Source organism: Pseudorca crassidens, chromosome 11, assembly GCF_039906515.1.
Source record: "Pseudorca crassidens isolate mPseCra1 chromosome 11, mPseCra1.hap1, whole genome shotgun sequence".
In the NCBI taxonomy this organism is placed as follows: domain Eukaryota; kingdom Metazoa; phylum Chordata; class Mammalia; order Artiodactyla; family Delphinidae; genus Pseudorca; species Pseudorca crassidens.
In genome coordinates this window covers 90,417,770-90,439,573 of record NC_090306.1, presented here as the reverse complement: position 1 = coordinate 90,439,573, position 21,804 = coordinate 90,417,770, and the positions used below count along the sequence as shown (strand labels likewise).

Sequence of the window (21,804 nt, the reverse complement as noted above, 5' to 3'; positions counted from 1 at the left end):
ATGATTCTGGGATGCATCCACATGGCTGTGTGTACCAGAGTTCATTCCTTTTTATTGCTAAGCAGTATTCCATCATATGAATATACATTTTGTTTATCCATTCAACTGTTGATGGATATTTGGGATGTTTCCCATTTGGGGCTACTGTGAATAAAGTTGCTATGAACATTCAAGCACAAATCTTTGTATATTCATTTCTCTTGAATAAATACATAGGAGTGATGCTTCTGCGTTGTTTGCTGAGGGTATGGTTAACTTTCAGAAACAACTTAAGAATTTTCCAAAGTGATTTTACCGTGTTACATTTTCATCAGTGTGTGAGCATTCTGGCTGCTCCACATCCTCACACACTTAGAACGTCAGTCTTTTTCATTTGAGTCGTTCTAATGAGTGTGCAGTCATCTCTCACAGAAATTTACATTTACCTGATGACTAATAACGTTGAACATATTTTCATAAGCTTATTGGTTATTCCTTTGTGAAGTGTCTGAGTTTTTTGTTTCCGTTTTACTTGGGTTGTCTTATTATCGAAGAGTTCTTTGTATATATATTGGATACAAATCCTCTATCAGATATATGTATTGCAAATACCTTCTCCCATTCTGTGGCTTAACGGTGTCTTTCATATTCTGAACAGTTTCTTTCAAAGAGAAAAAGTTTAATTTTGAGAAAGTCCAATTTATTAATTTTTCCCTTTTTTTATAGTTTGTGCTTTTTGTGTTCTATCTAAGAAATATTAGGTGATTTGAGTGCACAAGGATTTTTGCTTAAGTTTCCTTCTGTAAGTTTTACAGTTTTAGCTCTTACATTTAGGGCTGTGATTCATTCTGTATTAACTTTTTGTATGGTATGAGGTAGACGCTGATGTTCCTTTTTTTCTATATAGATACTGAGACATTTTATTTTGTTGAAAAGATTTTCCTTTCCTCTAAATTGCCCTGATATATTCATCAAAAATCAATTGCCCATAAATGTGTGGGTCTATTTCTGGATTCTGTTCCATTGATCTATATGTCTACCCTTACGTCAGTATAATTACTGTGGTTTTAGGGTAAGTCTAAATACCAGGCTGTATGTCTTCCAACTTAGTTCTTCATTTCAAAGATTGTTTTCAAAAATCTGCATCTGATTTCTTAACAATTTTAATGTGCTCAGAGATTTATTCGTTGTTGAAACATTTATTAAGTACCTACTAAACTGGCACTAGGCTAGGCCCAAGGGATATAGTAATAAATAACAGACATAGTCCCTGTCCTCAAGGAACTTATAATCTATGGTCTAGCAGGGAAGGTACCTTCATCATGACCCACAGCGAACTGGAAAAAGTGAGGAAAGAAGTTAGTTTCAGTGGAGAAAAATTTTAGTAAGTTTTATAAATGTCATGGTATAACAGATATAATGTAACTTCTTATAAGTTTCTCAACCAAACTGGAATTCAGTTTCCTTGTCAGAAACAAAAAAGGTATGTATTATAGTTGACAGGATTACTAAGATGATTTAAAAGAAATGTACGTAAATCAGTTGGGTATTCACTAAGTGGAAGCATTCATTATGACTAATATTAACAATATTAGTAATGAAAATATACACCCATCACCCTGCAATACCACCCATTCTACCTCCAACTCTAACCCGACGTAATGAACTTCAATTTTACCTCAATTTTAAGTGCTCATTATTAACATTCTAGTCTCAGGAACTGTCACATAAGCTTACATCTAAAATAGCTACAATGATCATATATTTTTTTAACCAACAGAATTCTAAAAAAGAATTGCCAGGGATAATTTGGTCAAGGCACCTTTTCATTTTGTATCCCCAAATGGATAAAAAAATAAATAGTCTAAAAAAAAATTCAAACAGAAAGTGGGAGAAGAGGAGATGCAGAATGAAACAACATTTTATGAGGATCTTTGTATATTATGTGTTTTTAATACTTTAAAATTCTCCAGCCTATTTCTAGTACATCCCATCCTACTGTAAAGTGGGGGATACAAGAGAAGGAACTACCCACTTAAGAAGCGACTGTATTGAAAACAAAAACCAAAACAGAAGTTGCATTAGCTCCTGACTTTAAAAAAACAAAAAACAAAACAGTCCCAGCAATTTGGAGTTGAAGGAGGAAGGGGTGGTGAGAAGGAGCGGGGGCTGGAGGAGGTATGTGATGCATATTCATTAACCGAGCTGATAGTGACTAAAAGATCCTTTTAAAGAGGAGAAAGTGTTCCACTAGAGGATTGCCAACTAATAAAATGGGCAGGATATGAAAGTGTGACTCATGTGAACTTGGCGTCTGGCGCCAGGGAGAGAGCATACAATGCAGCCCCATCACACAGCCTTCACTTGTAGCACTGAGTGACCTGGAGACCTTGCCATTTCCACACACGTCTACCTGACTTCTTGCTCTGAACCATGTCACAACAAACAGAGCCATATCCATGGAAGGGAGGTGTTCCCCAGTAGCACAGTAAGACGCCGTGTGGAAACTTGAACTTTATGAATAATTTAAAGAGCCTCAGATTTAGGAAACATCCTCTGCTGGTGTTTCATGTTGGAATCAAGTCAGCCCTCTCTTATGTACAAGGTAAGGCTCTCAGTCTCTGTGGTTTGTGCTGTCTTGGTCTCCTTCGTAGTGACAGGAAATGACTTTCTCTTTTTTCACTCTGTTGAATGGGAGGGACTGGTAGTAAAAGGTATATAGTAAACTTCCAGGTTGGTAAGAATATTTAGCAAATTAATTCTGGGATCTTGTCTTTCACTTTCCTCATGGACTAACAGATGAACAGCAACTAAAATATTATGTTAGAAAATCCACACAGAATCTCTGAGATGTATATAGTCTTCAGCGTGGCTAATATTTAAAATGGGATAGAGTGACTTTTAGTTATCAGCTGTCAAGACAGCAGGCAATGAAAATGAATCCGAGAAGTCCAACTCAAAGAGCCAGGTCTCTGTTCTGGATCTCTGTTCTTCAGACCTGGGTCTCTGTTCTGGGTCTCTCCCTCTGCCGGCCTCTTTCCTTTTGCGAGTTTTCCTATAGACCTCGCTCAATACTTCCGCAGCTACTACAGTGTCCAAAGAGCAAGGTGGCCTTCTCATGTGCAAACTTTAAATATACTTTAATCTCATGGCTTTTCTTTCCAGTCAGGTGTTTTATAATAACAAACAGTAACAAAGGCTTTTTTTTATTACTTAAGATATTCAGTGGCTTTTGTCTTCCTAGCGTCAGCAGTCACGTCAGAGGATTGTATCCAAGGAGCTAAATGTGCAGGACCCAGGGTCAGAGCAGCTGAATACACCAACCTCAGAAAACACAGACAATGAATTGCAAATGACACTCAAAACAAAACGAGAAAAAAAACCTTCACACAGAAAACTACAAAAGAACTCTACAGACACTGAATTGGCTTTCTGTACACACTGATCCTGCTTAACTGTGTGTGGTAACTAGCCGAACGTTTCAGATACTCATGGCTACAAAATAAAAGGCTTTTTTTTTTTTTGGTAGGAAGAGGAGTTACAAAAATAAAAATATTATTTCTTTCATTCAATCACTTCTTTATTTTAAAAAAAAAAAAGATTTGCCAAGTGGAGATAGATGCAGCTCTTTCTGTTTCAATCTTCAAACACACTAAAGAGCGGCATTAGCGATGAAGTGATTAGTCTTCCGTTAATTCTGCTGAAAGTTCTACACAAAAGGTGTATTGTTTCAGCTGGGATTCACATCATGAAACAAAATGGTTTGGTAAACCCAATAGAAGTGATAGCCCTTTCATGACACACAGGATTCAGTACTGTATATTTCAACTTGTTAGCAAGTCAGAAGCACAAGCGGGAAATCAGCCTACACTGCTGCTGAGTATGAATGGGAAAGGCTAAATTGATGAGCCGCTGTTTAGATTTTCCCACTGGGAATTATTCTGAACTGTCCAGGCATTACATCATTCAGGTAAATGGTAGCAGGACAACATGCTTCTTATGTCTTTGTTGCCAACCAAAGGGCAATATAAAAACTCGAAAGGAAATACATACTCTTTATCTGTAGGAGAAACAGAATGACTTAATTGTCAAGCTATGGTCAACTGCAGCTAATTGTAAGTAACTGAGCAGCTAACTGCATTCTGGTTGTTACCCAAATGCAATGCAGAAAACTCTAACAGTTTCTTTATGAACCTCCTTGTATCATACTTTAAATCAGAGATGACAAGTCATATTGATGTCATAGACATATATGAAAATAAAACCTATTAACCTCATTAGGATTTAAATGAGTTTTAAAAACATTTCAAAAAAAAGCTTATAAGCAAAACTTTTTTTGCTAGTATCCTCTCTGTATCCTCTTCAAGACAAAACTCAAACTCCCCAACATATGGCATCTCTCCACCACGATTCTATGTCCATACTACAGCATATACTATACAAAACGACCCACACACTGCTTGCTTACGTTTCCATACCTGTGAGAAATACTCAGTATCTTTCAAGGCTCAGTTCAGTTCTAGGCTTCAGAAACAACCCACTCTCTAACCTTAGGTGTTTTTTCTGCTTAGTCCCTTAGATTCTGGCTATCATCTACTATGGCATTTATCAGACTATACTGAATTACTGTTGTATTTGTTGGTCTCTCCTGCTAGACTGTGAACTCACTGAGGGCAGGGCTCTGTGTTATCTCTATATTTTAAGGTTCCAGCCTCAATGATTGGTTTATTATTGATGCTCAATAAATGTTATGGATGATAAATAAATTAATAGATAAATGAATGAAAGGGAAGAAAAACAGAAAGAAGAAAGGAAAATGAACTCAGAAAATGGTGTGACACATACTGAGTGTTTCAGGAGCTATAGGAGCAATTGCGTGGATATAATGGGTTCAATGACTGTCACCCAGACAATTACTAAGTACATTCTAATACACACTGTGCATCTTTATCTCTATTGCCTTTTGCTCTCCTCCCTTAACCTCGAGTTTTCCTGCTCTTTCTTCCATCTCTCCTGCTTAACTACTTACATTTATATAGAGCTTTTCTCTTTATATTTACCCCCTTGTAATTCTGTGATAGTTATTATATATCCCTTTGTTTGGTCAAGAGTACAAGTTCAGAGAGGTTTTCTCCATTGTTTTTAAGCTTTAGACATGACAGGGGCACCTACAAGCACTGCAGAATTCCACAACCTCCTGAGTTTGGTAACACTCAGGTGTTAGCAACGCCTGACCTGGCCCAACATGCAACACTAGTGAAGTAAGAATAACACAGCAATTATACTCCAATTATACTCCAATAAAGAGCTGTTAAAAAAAAAAAAGAATAAAGACATAATTATTTATCCAAGTATTTAGAACCAAGTTCAAGGAGGAACTCTTACCCATGGCTTGCTTCCCCATGGCACACTGATATGTGTTTCTTGGGGACTGGTTGTGATGAGGGTATGGGATCAGGCCAGCACAAACGCCAAGAAGAGTGAAGGGTTCAATCTCCAAGTGGGTGGTATCTCTAGCAAGTGAATTAAGAATCAGACATCTTAGGCACCAAGTATTAAAATAAATATCTCTTAAAGGGTATAAAAAAATATTACTATCTAGGTCCCTGAGGACTAAACTTAAAATTTAAGTTTACATAAATACATACAAAAATGTATATATGTATATATAAAACACATACAATACATTTATATCAATATAGTAATAAAACCTCATAACAATAAAATTTGATGCTAGTAAAAATGATAGAAGAAAAATATACTTAAATAAAATATAACAGCAAATTATTTTTTTCAGTGAAACTAAAGAGTGAAACTTTTATTTGTAGAAATATAAGAGATAGGAGACAATATGGAATGCCTATATAAAAAATAAAACATCATTACATACTAACTAATAATAATAACTCATTTAAAGAAATTACTATATTAAGCACATAGAAATACAGTATCAAAAATACCTACATGGCACACCATTGTAAATCAACTGTACTTCAATAAAATGTCTTAAAAATAAATTTTTTTTAATATAACTATATGGATGAGTGGCCTGCTTTTCCCCACTTTTTCAACGTATATCAATGAGAAAGTTGTATTACTATTTTAGAGAGAGGACTATACCCCCTTTAAGAATAGTTACTATAGACCTATGGGGACCAATTCTGTAACCACTAGCTAAGTGTGGCTATTGAGCACTTGTTAGACTAGAATGGCTGAGAAACTGAATTTTTAATTTTACTTAATTTTAATTATCTTACATTAATTTTAAAGCTCAAATTTATATTGAAATAGCTCAGTTCAGTTATTTTAAAACCTTTTAGTTATGTTTGTAACCACTTACATGTATTACTCTACTTTTTCAATTGTAAATGTTATGAAATCAGATCAAGTATTTCCAATGAGGGACTTCCCTGGTGGCGCAGTGGTTAAGAATCCGCCTGCCAATGCAGGGGACATGGGTTCAAGCCCTGGTCCAGGAAGATCCCACATGCAGCGGAGCAACTAAGCCCATGCGCCACAACTACTGAGCCTGTGCTCTGGAGCTTGCAAGCCACAACTACTGAAGCCCACGCACCACAACGAAGAGTAGCCCCCACTCACCGCAACCAGAGAAAGCCCGTGCGCAGCAATGAAGACCCAACGCAGCCAAAAATAAATAATAAATAAAATACATTAAAAAAAAAGTATTTCCAATGAAAATTTAGCATCCAAATTGAGATGCAGCGTAAGTGCACACCAGATTTTGAAGACTTAGTAGGAAAAAAAGGTAAAATATCTCAATATTTTTATATTGACTACATGTTGATATGATAATCTTTCAAATACACTGGGTTAAATAAAATTATTAAAATTAATTTCATCTGTTTCTTTTTACTTCTTTAATGTGGCTACTAGAAAACTTAAAGTTATATGGTGACTTGCATTATATTTTTATAGATACGGGGCACAAAGTAAGACTTGACGTAGTAGATGTTAGAATCTTGGTTACTTTCATAATATGTTTTTGCAGAAAATTCAGTTTTGGCTAAATGATAAAGCAACTCAGCTATCTGAATGGGAAAGGGCAGCCAGACTGTTTTTAGGTCTTGCTGAAAGTAACAGATCTCACATCCAGGATCTGTGGTCTCCAATGACCTTCTGTCCCTTCCTCAAGTGTTTCTGAAGCATAACTTTAATCATAATTTCAACAGTTTACAGTACTTCTTTTTTTTTTTCCTGAGCCAAATGACATAACTTTTTTTTTATTCTTGATAGTCAAATTGAAATACAAAATAATTGTACCAAATTCCACTGAAATCAACAAATTGAGAGGATCTGATTTACCATCTCTTACATTTGTATTACAATTTAAATATACATTATATATCAACATAATACTTCATAGGTATATAATGAGATGTTCTTATTTACTATTTCATAATTTTCCAAAGAAGATGTTTCTTCTTTTTTATGTGACTGGTGAAATTGAAATAGATTAATAATTATCTGTCTTATGTTCATCTTTTCTTAAAAATATGGAACGCTTCACGAATTTGCATGTCATCTTTCCACAGGGGCCATGCTAATCTTCTCTGAATCGTTCTAATTTTAGTATATGTGCTGCCGAAGCAAGCACTACAGTACTTCTGAAGAGAACTGATTTCCAAGATAACCCAACACATCATGGAAAATTAGTTGCAATGTACATGGCAAAAGATCTCCCACTTATACAGTTATCCAGCTATTTGTTTTTCATTACACATGTATTGAACTGTGTCCCTCGTTTGGTTAGAGAGGATGCTTTCCATGTAGTTCTTGGTTTGAAGAATATAATTCTGACCTTATGACCTCGCAGAACCTCAATCCTCTCAGTCACTTTAGGCCTTTGTCAGCAGAGAGGGAAGGGGCTCTAGGTTTTGTTTCTGGTTTTTACAGAGAAACAGCTTATAGTGACATTTTATAGCCTAGAATAAAACAGTTTGTTTAAAATGTACTGTTCTGTTTATATACTGCCAATTTGACCAATGCAAATTAAAACTACTTTTTCCAATGTAAAGATTGGGGTAAGCTGAAAATGAAGAAGGTAAAGATCTAAGTTTCTTCTTTTTTCATGACAACAACATACATAAGATCATATACTATCTTACTATCTAATAATTATTGAAAGTCCAAACTTTGTAAAAGTCTGGATTCGAATTTTACCAGAGAGGAATACTATTATTCAAAATTATAACCACCCTAAGTTTCTATCCTGAACAGGAAATAGGAGACTTCCTGTTCACTATGCATAAGGGCCTTAAATTTAGCTCAAATTAAGACTAAGTGACCTGTTGCTTGCAATAGTGAAAAAACTGGAAACAGCCTAAACAGTCATCAATAGGGGAACAATTAAGTAAGTTATCTATATGTAGTCAGACAATGTCATAAAAAGCAATTAAAATTATATATATATATATAAATATATATACATACATTAATGTGGAAAAAATCCAGGATGATAATGTTAATTACATTAAGTTAAAAAATCAAGACACTGAAAAATAGTTGCAAAATGTATGTATGTTTGCCTTCACTTAGAAAAAAATCTAGAAGAGTACATACTAAACCACTTGCACTGGTTACTTCTGGAGGGTGGAGTTTGGCGGGATGGGGAATTACTTTATGCATTTCTACATTTTAACAAATGTCATAAGTATGAATTAATACCAATTTTTTCTTATTTTTAAAATAAATTAATTTGATGTATGGGATAGCGTGGTGATTGGGTGATATTGATAGTTATATTCCTTTATGACAGTGAACAAAACAGAGAAAAATCCCTGCCTTCATGAAGCTTCTAGTGGCGGGAGATAGACAATACACATATGCATCAACAAAATACACGTTTTACAGATTTTAAGATTTAAGCACTAGAAAAATAAAGCAGCAAAGAGGGGTGGTCAGAGGAGGGATTTCTACTTTAAATAGGGTGGTCAGGGAAACTCGCTGAGAAGGTGGTACCTGAGTGAAGACCTGGAGGATGTGAAGGAGTGAGCCATGCAGATAGGTGACAGCGTTCCAGGTGGAGGGGACAGCCAGGGCAGAGGGGCTGGGGCAGGAGCATGAAGAGGCCAGTGTGGTTAAAACAGAGTGAGGGGGGAGAGGGAGGAGATGACGCTGCAGCCATAGCTTCCTTGTAGGAACGTGAAGGCCTCTGTAAGGACTTCAGAGGGAGATGGAAAGCCACTGGGTGGGGTGGGGCTGGGGGCGTGGTTTGAGAAGAGAAGTGATGAGACCATTCTGACCTATAAAGAACAGACTATATGGGAACAAGTGCAAAACTAGTCAGGAGCCTTTTGCAAGGATCCAGACAAGCAATGGCAGTGGCCTGCAGTAGGGCAGCAGGTGGAGGTGGTGAAAAGAGCTCAGATTCCGGGTATACTTTGAAAGTCCACACGGTATGTTACGAGATTAGATGTGGGTGTAGAGGGGAAGAGGAGTTAAGGCTGAAACTGAGGTTTCTGGCTTGAGTAACCAGGATGGAATCGTTATTTGTGGGGTTACTATATAATTCTCCAGTCAATCTTTATTATTTATTTATTTTTTTGCTGTACGCGGGCCTCTCATCACTGCGGCCCACCCCCCGCTGCGGAGCACAGGCTCCGGATGCGCAGGCTCAGCGGCCATGGCTCACGGGCCCAGCCGCTCCGCGACATGTGGGATCCTCCTGGACTGGGGCACGAACCCGCGTCCCCTGCATCAGCAGGCGGACCCCCAACCACTGCGCCACCAGGGAAGCCCTCCAGTCAATCTTTAAACGAGGGGTATAAAAATAGTACTTTGAGAGATTCATACCTTTAAGGAATAAAAATTCTGCTGAAAAGCATTATTTATTAAATTACAGTAAGACAAAAATAAAGTGGTATATCTCATCTGGTAGTGGAAAACAGAAAACTACTTTCCTGACTGAAGACAAAAATAGTTATCAGGTGGCAGTATTAAACTCCCTAACCATTTAATAGCATAATTGCAAACATTCTAATTTCAGGTAAGTGGTACCTCAGCCACATGCATCAGACAGCAAGTTATATAAATGTCCTATAATGTATTCCAAATGGAACAAAGATGTTTCTAAAAATATCACTGTTCTAGAAGAAACACTGTGAACATATCACCATTTCATGTCTATATTGCACATAAGTTTAGAGATATCTTTACAACATACAAGGTAGGGAATTCCTGCATTGACAACAGGAATTCAGACATCCACTGACAAAATCAACCCTGGAACAGATAAATACACCATTATGTAGCCTGATTCATTAGTTTAATTTTGGCAGTAATCGAGTATTAAAATCAGAGAAGCAATTCCTTTTAAGAAATGTACAGTGAGTGTAAAATGAAAAGGAAGGATAATTAAATCTAAAGATTATTCATTAGCAGTTTTGTGATACTCCTGGAATAAACTATGGGTTATGCTTCCTTAACAGTATACTTCTAACAGTTCCTACTAGGAATACACAATAGAATTGAAGATGAAGTGAAAAAAGAAGATAGTGTCTATCATCAGAACAGGTTTTTTGTTTGTTTGTTTGTTTTTTCCGGTATGCGGGCCTCTCACTGTTGTGGCCTCTCCCATCGCAGAGCACAGGCTCCGATGTGCAGGCTCAGCGGCCATGGCTCACGGGCCCAGCCGCTCCACGGCATATGGGATCTTCCCGGACTGGGGCAAGAACCCGTGTCCCCTGCATCGGCAGGCGGACTCTCAACCACTGCACCACCAGGGAAGCCCCGGAACAGGTTTTAATTATGGTTGTTACTTACTTATTAATCGTATGTTCATAGAGTGCAATGTTACAGTCATTTTCTTCATTCACATCTAAATATTCAACCAGACTCTCATGCAAGAAATCTTCAAAATTCCTGGGAAAATATTGGTGAAATGGACATTGTTAAAAAGCATTTTACTGCAGTATTTTATATGCAATAGTGGAAGATACATGCTTTCATTTAGGCCCAAAGCATCTTTCTCTCCCCAAAAGTATCAATACATTGGGATATTTGAAACACGTTATTCTTAGATCATAGAGTTATCACAAATCACCAAAATAGAAACAGTAAAACATCTGTGACTCTTGTCAATCTGGTCCCACTTCTAAAAAATACCTTCTATGACTTTAAAAACCCCATATGATGAGAGACCCACAGTACGTCAGATGTCTACATCAACATATCCTTCTCATCCTAGAAACGTTGAAGAGTGTGCTAATTTACACCAAGACTCTGTAATCCTCATGATCTAAATTGATAAATATTTTACAATGTCCAAGCAAGTTCACATAGAAAAGAACAGGTTTTTAACAGGTTGATATAGCTGGTAGAGAGGAATTAAGAGACTAAAAATGAAAATATGTTAATACTTTTCTTAAAAGCTCAGATCAACTAACATTACTTCTGTTTAGATCATATAAATGAGTATTAAGGAGACTGAGGACTTTTGCTTTTGGCTATTTACCTGTACCCCTGAGCCAGCTCTTCCATATGCTTATTTGTGACTGCAGCCTTCTGTTTCTTAACAATTATATAGGGTCTGGAATAGAAAAACAGAAAAAAACCCAAAAAACAAAACAGATTTACAGTAGTTCAACAAAAGAATTAAATCAGTAAGTTTACTATAGTGAAATGAGGGAAGCGGTAGATATGATCAAACTTATTTCTGGACTGCTTGAGGACACCAGGTATTTTTTACAAGTGTGAGTGCACAGGGGCCTATCTTCTCTTTCTCACATACACACGCACACACACGTGCACACGCACACACCAGCTCATGTGTGCACATATACATGTATAAACACACAGTCCTTTCTCCAAGTACCTTTGGAAATATTTGGTTCTGAATGAGAAAGCAGTATGAAATGATACTCAATAAAGTCTAGAAAAAAAACCCAAAACCTTTAATACCTTTAATATCATATATTTTTTAAAACTGTGTAAATGCATCCATCATACCAAAAGCCTCTCCTGATTTCATACTGGGAGTATGGAGAGGTCAGCAGGCAGAGAACCATCACCAAGGAAAACAATGGCATTTTGTAGTGAAGGTCTGATGACTTCCAGCTGTCTAGAGTGGTTTGCTTTAGGACAAACATCCCTGGGCTACACTAGCAGGGTACTTAAAGCTACACACAACCAAAGAGTAGGTATGAGTTTGCAGGGAATATAGCTTTTTCACTTTGGGATTTTTAGTGATGTAATGGGCGTAAGGTAGAGAGCTTTGGTCCACACGTTCTGGTAGATTAACCTGTAACTGTCAGCGGTGATTTGCCTCTGAGGGCTTCGCCACCACGAGGAAACACCCGACACAAAGGACGGCATGCGGCACGAAACGTCAAGGGCTGTTGCTATTTGGACAAGCGGCTCTTACAGAGAGGAGCAAGTAACCAGCAGACACTCGTGCGCTCCACCCTCAAGTCCAAATAACTATTTGAGGACTAATGAGCACTTTTAAACAGTTAAGAAGAGGAGCTGCACAATTACAAAAGGGGGTACAAGCTGCTGGAAAGTGAACAGGGTGAACTCTTCATGGGACTCAACACTGCCTCAAAATCCTGGCTGCCCCTTGGCAGGGAAGCAGAGACCCTGCTGCCTCCCTCATTTGGGGCTGCAGTTCAGCTCAGCTTAAGAGACTGAGAAGTGATGGCAGAGCAGGGGTAGGAGAGGGAGGGGACCACACTTGGCCACCTCAGTTACCTTTCAGTTTACTCAATGAATTCTACTAATTCTTCCTGCCAGATCTATGTTGTGTCGTTATACAATCACTTCTAAAAAAAAAAGAACTAGTTTTCTTTTAGGCTATGCCATATTATGTGGGATATAATGAAAAAGAAAAATCCTAAAAAAGAGTAAGCTAGAAAATGTCAGTGTTTTCCCCACCCTTAATTGGGCCATGTTAATAGCTATAAATAAGCATCCAGTGTTTGCCTGGCACCCTACAGGGCACTTACCAGACCTTATATCAATCCTAGGGAGGCACTGTTATTTACATATTTACAGCTGAGGAAATCAAGGCCCAGAGACTTAAGTAATAAACTCAGAGTCACACAAGTCAGTAAGTGGGACATTAGGATTCAAACACAGGTATAGCATCAGTTAGGGCTCTTTGGTTGCAAAGAATAGGAACCAACTCTGGCAGATTTAAGCAAAGATGGAATTTACAAAAAAATAAGAAGAAAATTTTAAGGAGTTTACCAAAAGGCTAAGAATTTACTAGAAGGATAAGAATCAAAGAAAAAAGGTGCAATGCTCAGCCTCAGAAAGAAAAGGAGCCAGAACAGTCCCAAGGATCCAGAAAGGCAGGGGTAATGAGCAGCCTCTTGTATGCATCGCCGCCAGGATGAATCTGTTCCAGCCACTTCTTCCCTCGAGCTATTCTCTTTGGGATTCAAACTCTCTGAAGAGACGGTCTGACTGGCCTGGCTTGGGTCAGCCGCCTGTCCTTTGGCTGAGCAGGAGAGAGCACCTGACTGACCGTCCCAAGAAGCCTGCCAGTGAGGAAGGGCAATCCTCAAAGGAGAATGAGGAGGGTAACTGGAAGGAAACAAGGATGCCAGACAGACACAGACACTGGCAGTCCACTCTCCCAGCAGGGCAGACTTCCAAGCTCTTGCCACCACTCTAACCACTGCCAGCTCACTGACTTGTGCCCTCACACTACCTGAGGTCCACAAAGACAGACTTTGGTGAATCAAGTGAAGGCCTATGGAACAAGGTGACATCCTCAGCTGAAGTCCCTGCCTGTCCCCGAAGGACCAGATACCATGTCATGTTCATCTTCATAACCCCACCTAAGACACAGCACCTGTACAAAATAGCCCCTAAATATGTGCGGAATGAATATAAGGCACCTACTCTTCTACCGGATCTAATGTTACGGTATCTCTTCATGCTTCTATGTTTCTTATTCTTGCCATTCCTTAGCCTTTCTCCTTTCCTCCTTTATCCTTTAAAGCAATCCTACTCATCCTTTAAAGGTCAGTTCATAGCAACAGAATATAGTGGGTAAAATCAGCACTGTTGGAGTCAAATGAATTCTAAGGACTTCTGGGTGAAAAACAGACTCCACCACTATCTGGCTTTGGGTAATTTACTTAGTCTCACTAAACCCTGGTACCTCATTTGTTAAATGAAAATAATAATCCAACCTTATAGGGTTGAATGTAGTTAAAGCCTTACACATAATACATCTATTAAGATAATAAATAATGGCTAGCACTTATTACTCGCAGAGTTGGTTGTTATTACTAATTATTTCTGCCTTTCCCAGCGGACTGAGTTCTCTGAGGGCAGAGACTGACTCCCATTAATCTTTGAATCCCCAGTAGCCAGTATGCATATTCATGAGGTGTTTGCTAAGTGAATTAAATTTATCTTAACAATGAAAGAGGTTAAAGCAGCTTCAAAAATAAAAACAAGTCCATTTCTTTCAAAAGCAAACATAAAGAGATCTTAACAACTCTTTCTAGCCACATCTACCTGCACAGCCTTCCTCCATCAGAGGAAATATAGACACACCGATCTGTCAGATTCGTTGAGATGGAAACAAATTCATTGATATATCCTGCTCTTCGCATCAGTCGAAATGTATTCACCAGCTTCTTGTGGTCTCGAATGACGCCCAGGATGTTACCTAAGCAGAAAGAATAAGAATAGTCAAGACCGAAATAAAAAATAAATCTAATGGGATTTAAAATATCTACTCAACAAAAACAATAAGCAGCACTGAGCAGTCATTTGGAAGTACTGTTATTAAGCCTGCAGCCAGTCCACAAGGCTGGAGGCAGCAGCAGAGTGGAGTGGTCAAGGGCAGCCCGGGGTGGGGACCGGAGTCCAGGGCCAGGCCTACCACACCCTGGCTGCATAACACTGGTGAAGCCAGCCTCAGTCTCCTCGTCTGTCAGCACCGTGCAGGGACATGAACTCGGGTCCAGACCCCTGGGGCTGAACACTGGCTCTACCACTTCTACAGGGTCGATGTGAGGATTAAATGAGCTGATCTCATGGAAAGCACTTAGAACTGGACAGAGCACCTAGTAACTGCTATTTTTAAACCAGTTTTGTTGTCATCATCTGAGAAATGAGGAAAATGGCCTTTGGCTCCCAGGGCTAGTGTGAGGATTTAGAGAGGTACTGGGTGAGTACCCAGAGTAAGGACTCACTCAGCGTTAGCTGCCAGAATTCACTGAGCGAGGCAGGCAGCCAACAGCCCTGTTTTCCTTCTCCCCAGCCCACGCGGGAAATGGTGAAGGCCTCCCAGAGCAGGAAGAAGGGGGAGAAGAGAATGGGGGCTGAGGCCAGGATGAGCACATGCAGCACACCTGTGAGGGGACAGGCACCCAGGCCACCAAGCCACACCTGCTGCAGCATCTCTGGAGGACCCTCAAGTGGGTGGGAAGGGGTATGAGAGAAGCAACTGGAGCAGAAGCTGAAGGAAAGGGACCCTCTCGCCAGAGGCTGCGGACAATCACTCACTCAGTGGCTGAATACAAGTCATCTCACTGTAAGGGCTGATCTGATTATTTCTGCAGAATGTCTCACATATTTAACTTGAACTTAAAGATACCGTATTGAGCCTCATTCCACTGTGCATACGCTGCCAGCTGTCAAAGCTACCCTTTAGCTCTGATAGCTGTATTGTCTCAGAACCTGGATCACTCAGCCAATGGAATAACTGTTTCTGTTACCATTTTTTCTACCTTTCAATTAATGTCAACCTGGGTCCAGAATTAAAGTATACTCAGGGGGTACAGCTCAGTGGCAGAGAATTTGACTGCAGAATTAAAGTATATTTGTGCTCTATATACATGGGTAATAGTCAATTCCCTCCCCCTCCCAAACAGACTGTTTAGGATCAACATGTCTCCATAATATACTCACCATTAAGAAAGACAAGAAACACATTTGGGTAAGACAGCTCTTCCCCACATAATAAATTCACATCTTCTACTCCCAAGTTACTGGCTAATTTAACAATAGGTCCATCTTCCATGTCAGTTGTGATGTGCGTCATAAGGGCCAAGTTTTTAACCAAACCACATGCCTAAAAAACAAAAGACAGTCATTTCTAAGAATGAACATGAGTAACACAAAGTACAGTTTGTGTTTGAAAATAGCTCACCACTCCACTGGTGACAAGGCAAAGCAGTACAGCCTCGTAGGGAACACTTTGGAGATTCATACAAAGCCTTAAGGATATACCTACCCCTTATCCTAGAGGAATTTATCCTGAACTAGAAAGCAAGGATATAAACGTAGATTTAGCCACAGACATGCTCAGCACAGTACTATTTGAACTGGAAATAATGATGACATTATAAATGTCCCCTCCCCAAAGAAACCAATTGCCTAAATTGCTATTCCCTGACAACAGAACACCACAGTCATTAAGATGACACTGTATAAAAACAGTAAAGGAAAACATTGATAATTGTGAATACATAAAAATATAAAACTGCTGGCCTGAAATGAGAAAGAGTCTGCAAAATAACTGGCCGGTACTCTCCAAGCTTCTTGGTCATAAAAGACAAAGAGTGAAGAACCGCTTCAGAATAAGAGGCTAAGGAGACTCAACAACTGAGAGCAATCCTGGATCAAAAAAAGACAGTGGGGCAACTGGCAAAATCTGAATCAGGTCTACAGATTACAATATTGTTGTCAGTGTTAATTTCATAACTGGGGTTATGAAAGTTGATAACTGGGGCTGTGAGGTTGATAACTGTGCTATAGTTACCTAAGATGTCACATTTGGGGAATCTAGGTGAAGGATCATGGAAATTCTTTGCACTATTTTTGCAACTTTTTTTGTATGCCTGAAATTATTTCAAAGTAAGAAGGAAATGAAAAAAATATTTTTAAACTTCTATACAACCAGAGGAAAAAAATCTAAAGCAAACATATAAACAAGGAAGTAATACAGCAAATTAAGAAAAAAACAAAAACACTTGAGACACATGTGACATGTAAAGATTACATCTTCAATCTTAGAAACCATCTGCTGTAGTGATGCACAAAACAGGTACTTCATCTAGATTAGTTGAAGCAATCTCTGGGAAATTTAGTGTTCCAAAACTCAAGATGTGTAAGTTATGCAAATTTGACAAGCTGGAAAATTTTAATGTGAATTTCCATATGGTTTAAGATAAATCAGGAGAAGAATGATAAGTTCTAAAAATTATAACCCTGTATGGACTTGTATTTTTCACCTCTCCCAAGTCATAACTAATTCCTACACTTTGGAACATATATCTTTTACCTGTCATATTTAACTTCTTTATTCACTCAGCATATATTTATGGGGCCTTTAGTCTGAATGAGGCTCTGGGCTAGGACCTTGGGATACAATGGTGAACCTAACACGGTTCCTTCCTCCAGAATTTTACAATTTAGAAGGCATAAAATCAAGTGAAACCAACAGTGGTTAACATGAAGTAGAAAGGGCCACGACACAGGAAATAGTGGGTGCTATGGATGTGAACCAATTTAAACTCCTTGGTTTAGTGTTCTGGTAACTGCTTATGTTTCCTATATAAGTGAGTTGGAATCCAACTTAGGTCTTGGACTGTGTGCTCCTAGTTGGCTGCAACTGTGACTCTGATGTCCTTTAAAGTACAGCCACAGAAAATAAGGAGTTGCTTAAAAAGAGCTCCTTGTGAGCAAAGGTGATGGGTCTCTTTAATTTTCCTTCATATTCTTATCCCCTCTTCACTGCCTGGTTTGACTCTTGGGATAAACTAAAACAAGCAAGAAAATTTGGACAATATTTCTATTTAGGTGAGATAATAAATCAAAGACTTCTGTAGGTACTGTTCGGGAATGATACTGATGACATTCTGATGGCTGCATCAACATTTCTCTGCCAGATACGTGGCTGACCCCAAAAACGATACAGCCTGGGGGAACGGGAGAAGAAGCAGAGCATCACCAACAGGCATGACCACTGACACAGCGGAGACTCCTTGGGGACCTTACCTCTCCTTCAGGAGTGTCCGAAGGGCAGAGCATTCCCCACTGAGACGGCTGGAGCGATCGAGGACCACTCACTTTTCTTGTTTTTTCAAACTGGGAAGAGATTCTTGTCATCATGCCCAGTGCGGATATATATGACAAGCGAGACAGCACCTGAGTCACACCCTGGCGATCCATTTTAAATCTCTTCAGAGACCAATTTCCCTGAAGGGAGAGGAAAGACATGAGCTACCCCTGATCCATTCATGTGGTCTGATACTCTGAAGTCACTCGGAGAGGCTCAGCATAGGAACTGCTTGTTTGTGAAATGAGAGCCATGATATATATTCAGAAATCAAAATGTCACAATTAAAATTTAGCCAAGTTACTCACCGGGGTTTTCTAGGAATTTCATGGATATTACCTATATCTAGCAACCACCTCAGAATGCTCCAACGCATCAACATTATCACAACAGAGTGGGTATTTTCTGAAGAACTAATTATGTTCTGAACAAGCCAGTTCAACCAAAGATTTCCACTGGAAGCAATAAGCCAACTAATAGAACACTAGCAGTTTCTACACACATTTAAGGTAACACTAGCTTGAAGCTCAAAGAGATAATTTCATGTTGCAATGTGCCATTATCTGGATGTCTTCCAAAATTAGTTTTAATGAGAGGAAAATATAGCAATAGAAAAAAGACCTAATAGCAGTTACCAGGGAAAATGAATAACTATAGGCTTCTTAATCAAGGCTAAAAGTTGCACATATATTCATATTAATAAATATTATATACCTTCTTTGGCTACCATGTCAATCTTAGATTCATATGAAATAAATTTTAAACATTAAATTTACCTTATCTCCTATGCATTGAAAGTACTGAAATATATTAAATATATTATTTTATAGTGGTATTAATTGTACACATTAAATATTCTCAAGGATAATTCAGGATTAAGGTTAGGAATCATTAAGTTTGCAACTCATGGCAATGTGAATTAACAGAAAACAGTATGCAGAGAAAAAGCAAAGTAGAAAACAAAATGTCAAAAAGTGATTGATTCAATGATCTTTCTGATTCAAAGGGAAAAAATTACATCTGCTAAACAGTGGTTCTTCATTTTTTTGATAATCTGATGAAAGCTATGACTATTCTCGAGAAAAATGCACATAGGACCACAAACAGAAAATTTGCCTTCAATTTCAAGGAAGGACTCATGGATCCCAGATTAAAACCCCTCACAGTAGAAAAACTCATCTGTTTGAATTTAAATATTTGACTTCAGGGGAGCTCCTCACAAATTAAAGTTTAAGCATTATTTCAGTGAAGATCTATCACTTCAGAAACTTGAGTTTTTGATAGAGTGGAAAAAAGCTAAAACCTAGGAAGAAACTTGATGCATTACAAAGCAAAGAAATGGAGCAAACACACTGATCCCACAAGTTAACTTCTCATATTGCTTGTTGAGTTAACTCCTTTTATTCTTTGAATGAGAATGAACCTAGTAAACTGCCTTATGACCACAAAGTAAGAGCAAGGAAGATAAATAAATATTCATCACAGGGCTTCCCTGGTGGCGCAGTGGTTGAGAATCTGCCTGCTAATGCAGGGGACGCAGGTTCGAGCCCTGGTCTGGGAAGATCCCACGTGCCGCGGAGCAACTGGGCCCGTGAGCCACAACTACTGAGCCTGCGCGTCTGGAGCCTGTGCTCCGCAACAAGAGAGGCCGCGACAGTGAGAGGCCTGCGCACCGCGATGAAGAGTGGTCCCCGCTTGCCACAACTAGAGAAAGCCCTCGCACAGAAATGAAGACCCAACACAACCAAAATAAATAAGTAAATTAATAAATTCCTGCCCCCCAAAAAAAAAAAAAATATTCATCACAGAATTCAACTAAGACAGCAGCTGCTGGCAAATAGGAAGTAGATGGGGAGTGAAGCCGAGATGTTCAGCAAGATAATCTTTTCCAATATTCTTCAGGAGTTTTAAAAAGGGAGAGAGGAGAAACAGACAAAGCGTCTAAAACTGCTCCTCTGAGAAAATTTATTTGCTGAAAATAGTCTACATATGACAACAATCACAATTTTAGAAGTTGATCTTTTTCCAGTTGTCTACAGATTGGGGTTCACCTGTAACAAGGCCTACTACTGATTTTCCTAATAAGCAGTCTGCTCCCGGACGTAAAGTGGTATCACTTAGGGGCAAAACAACTACTCAAAACAGCTATTCTGACCTGAAAATCATGGGTCAAAAGCACAGAAAAGTCATTCTAACAGAAGTGTGTTCAAGTGCTCTTTGGAGACTTCTCTTCAAATATTCAGGAATCTACTTCCAGACAAGTTTGGGCCACAGGAGTGTGAGGGGCCTAAAGAGGCACAAAGGCCAGGCTCCCCTCGGGTCTAGATGGAGCTGTCACGGCGAGGGCTGCTCAAACAGACCCACGGCAAATTTCTCAAGTCAAGTAGGGCAGCAAGTCGACCACTAATTCTTTCATTGTTAAGGGAGTCCACGTGCTACTCTATACTATTCTTTTGTTGGGACCAAATCCCATCCATAAAACTAATTTTATGTCTGGCATACAAAACGTGAACAAGACTTTATCAGATAGACCTATAGATGTTACGCTTTAAGAAAGGGAGCAAAAACCTATCTGATAACCCTTTATGAACAGCCGGAGGCCCTGAACACACAGCAGCTGCTGAGGCCTGAATTCATCACTCACGTGAGAACAGCTGATAGCTCTTTGAGGAATATAAACCTACAATGAAATGAAACATGTTGTACTGTTCTGGACAAACGTTGTCATTAATAAACCTACTTGTAATATATCAGTTTTATGACAGAAGAAAATGGGGAAAAGTATCCATTGAAAGAATGGTTATTAACGGTTAAACTAAAAGATTTTTCCTTTATGTAAAAGTATATCTATTTTCTTATTGCCTCATATAACAGGAACTATAATTTGGCAATGAAGTAATATAGTAGTAAAATTCCTACTGATTTAAACTGTAGACTATCTTTCAAAGTAGAAAATTTATGACTTAAATATACATATACTTTTTTCACCTAGATTCTCAAAGTATCAGTACTTTAAATTTCCCACTGAACAGGTTTACAAATAAGTTACAAAACTCTACCCAAATGACTGAAGACTTACGGTTGAAATGGCATTCACCATGCCATTGGTAATCTGGTCCTGACGCATGTGTTTCACAACATCAAACTGGGCTGCTCTTTGCTTAGGAATCACCTGGTCTGCAATCTTCTTCATTTCAGAATTAAATTTTTTGAACAAATCTTCAAAAAGAAGAGATAAAAGCTAAAGGGAAAAAAAAGTATATGGTGAACTTTCAAAATGCATTACTAGCTTATTTACTAAGTTTTAGGTCCTTATTAAACTTTGTTTAAAAAAAGATGGAGAAACTGCTTAAAACTGAAAAAAATATATTTTAAAATTCAATTTGATAAACATGTACTTTTATTGATATATGTGCTTATCACTATGCTTGGTATTGGGAATAAGAGCAAAGATGACAATCCCTGCATTCATAGATTTTTAATTTAGACCAGTCATTCCCAGACTGAGATTTCATTGACCAGTGACCTAAATAAATGAAGAAAATATTTATGGATAAGAAGACCATTTTAAGGTTACTAATTTTCCCCAAATTGATCTAAAATTCCACTGCAACTCTAATCAAAATCCCCAGGTTTTTAATGAAAATTGAGGCTAACTCTAAAATTTATGTGGAAAAGCTAAGACCCTAAAATAGCCAAGACATTCCTGAAAAAGAAGGCAAATGGACTGATTAACGTATAGATAAACTGACCAGTGGACAGAACAAAAAGTCCAGAAACAA

At 38.5% G+C, this 21,804-nt stretch overlaps 1 protein-coding gene and 1 non-coding gene across 5 annotated transcripts in view; both read right to left on the bottom strand.

Annotated features, from left to right (window-relative positions):
* The window catches only part of POLR3B (RNA polymerase III subunit B), a 158,621-nt gene that overhangs the window by 85,717 nt on the left and 51,100 nt on the right, over positions 1-21,804 (bottom strand). For all 4 annotated transcript variants that reach the window (XM_067697835.1, XM_067697832.1, XM_067697833.1 and 1 more), the window contains exons 13-19: positions 21,102-21,263; positions 17,962-18,162; positions 15,871-16,033; positions 14,470-14,623; positions 11,453-11,527; positions 10,762-10,860; positions 5,365-5,492 (exon numbers count right to left, since the gene is read on the bottom strand). In XM_067697835.1, the coding sequence (XP_067553936.1) occupies positions 5,365-5,492; positions 10,762-10,860; positions 11,453-11,527; positions 14,470-14,623; positions 15,871-16,033; positions 17,962-18,162; positions 21,102-21,263 (982 nt within the window). The remainder of the gene's footprint in view (positions 1-5,364; positions 5,493-10,761; positions 10,861-11,452; positions 11,528-14,469; positions 14,624-15,870; positions 16,034-17,961; positions 18,163-21,101; positions 21,264-21,804) is intronic.
* Positions 7,488-7,594, bottom strand: LOC137203111 (U6 spliceosomal RNA). The gene has a single exon (XR_010932940.1). It is a non-coding gene; the product is annotated as a U6 spliceosomal RNA (small nuclear RNA).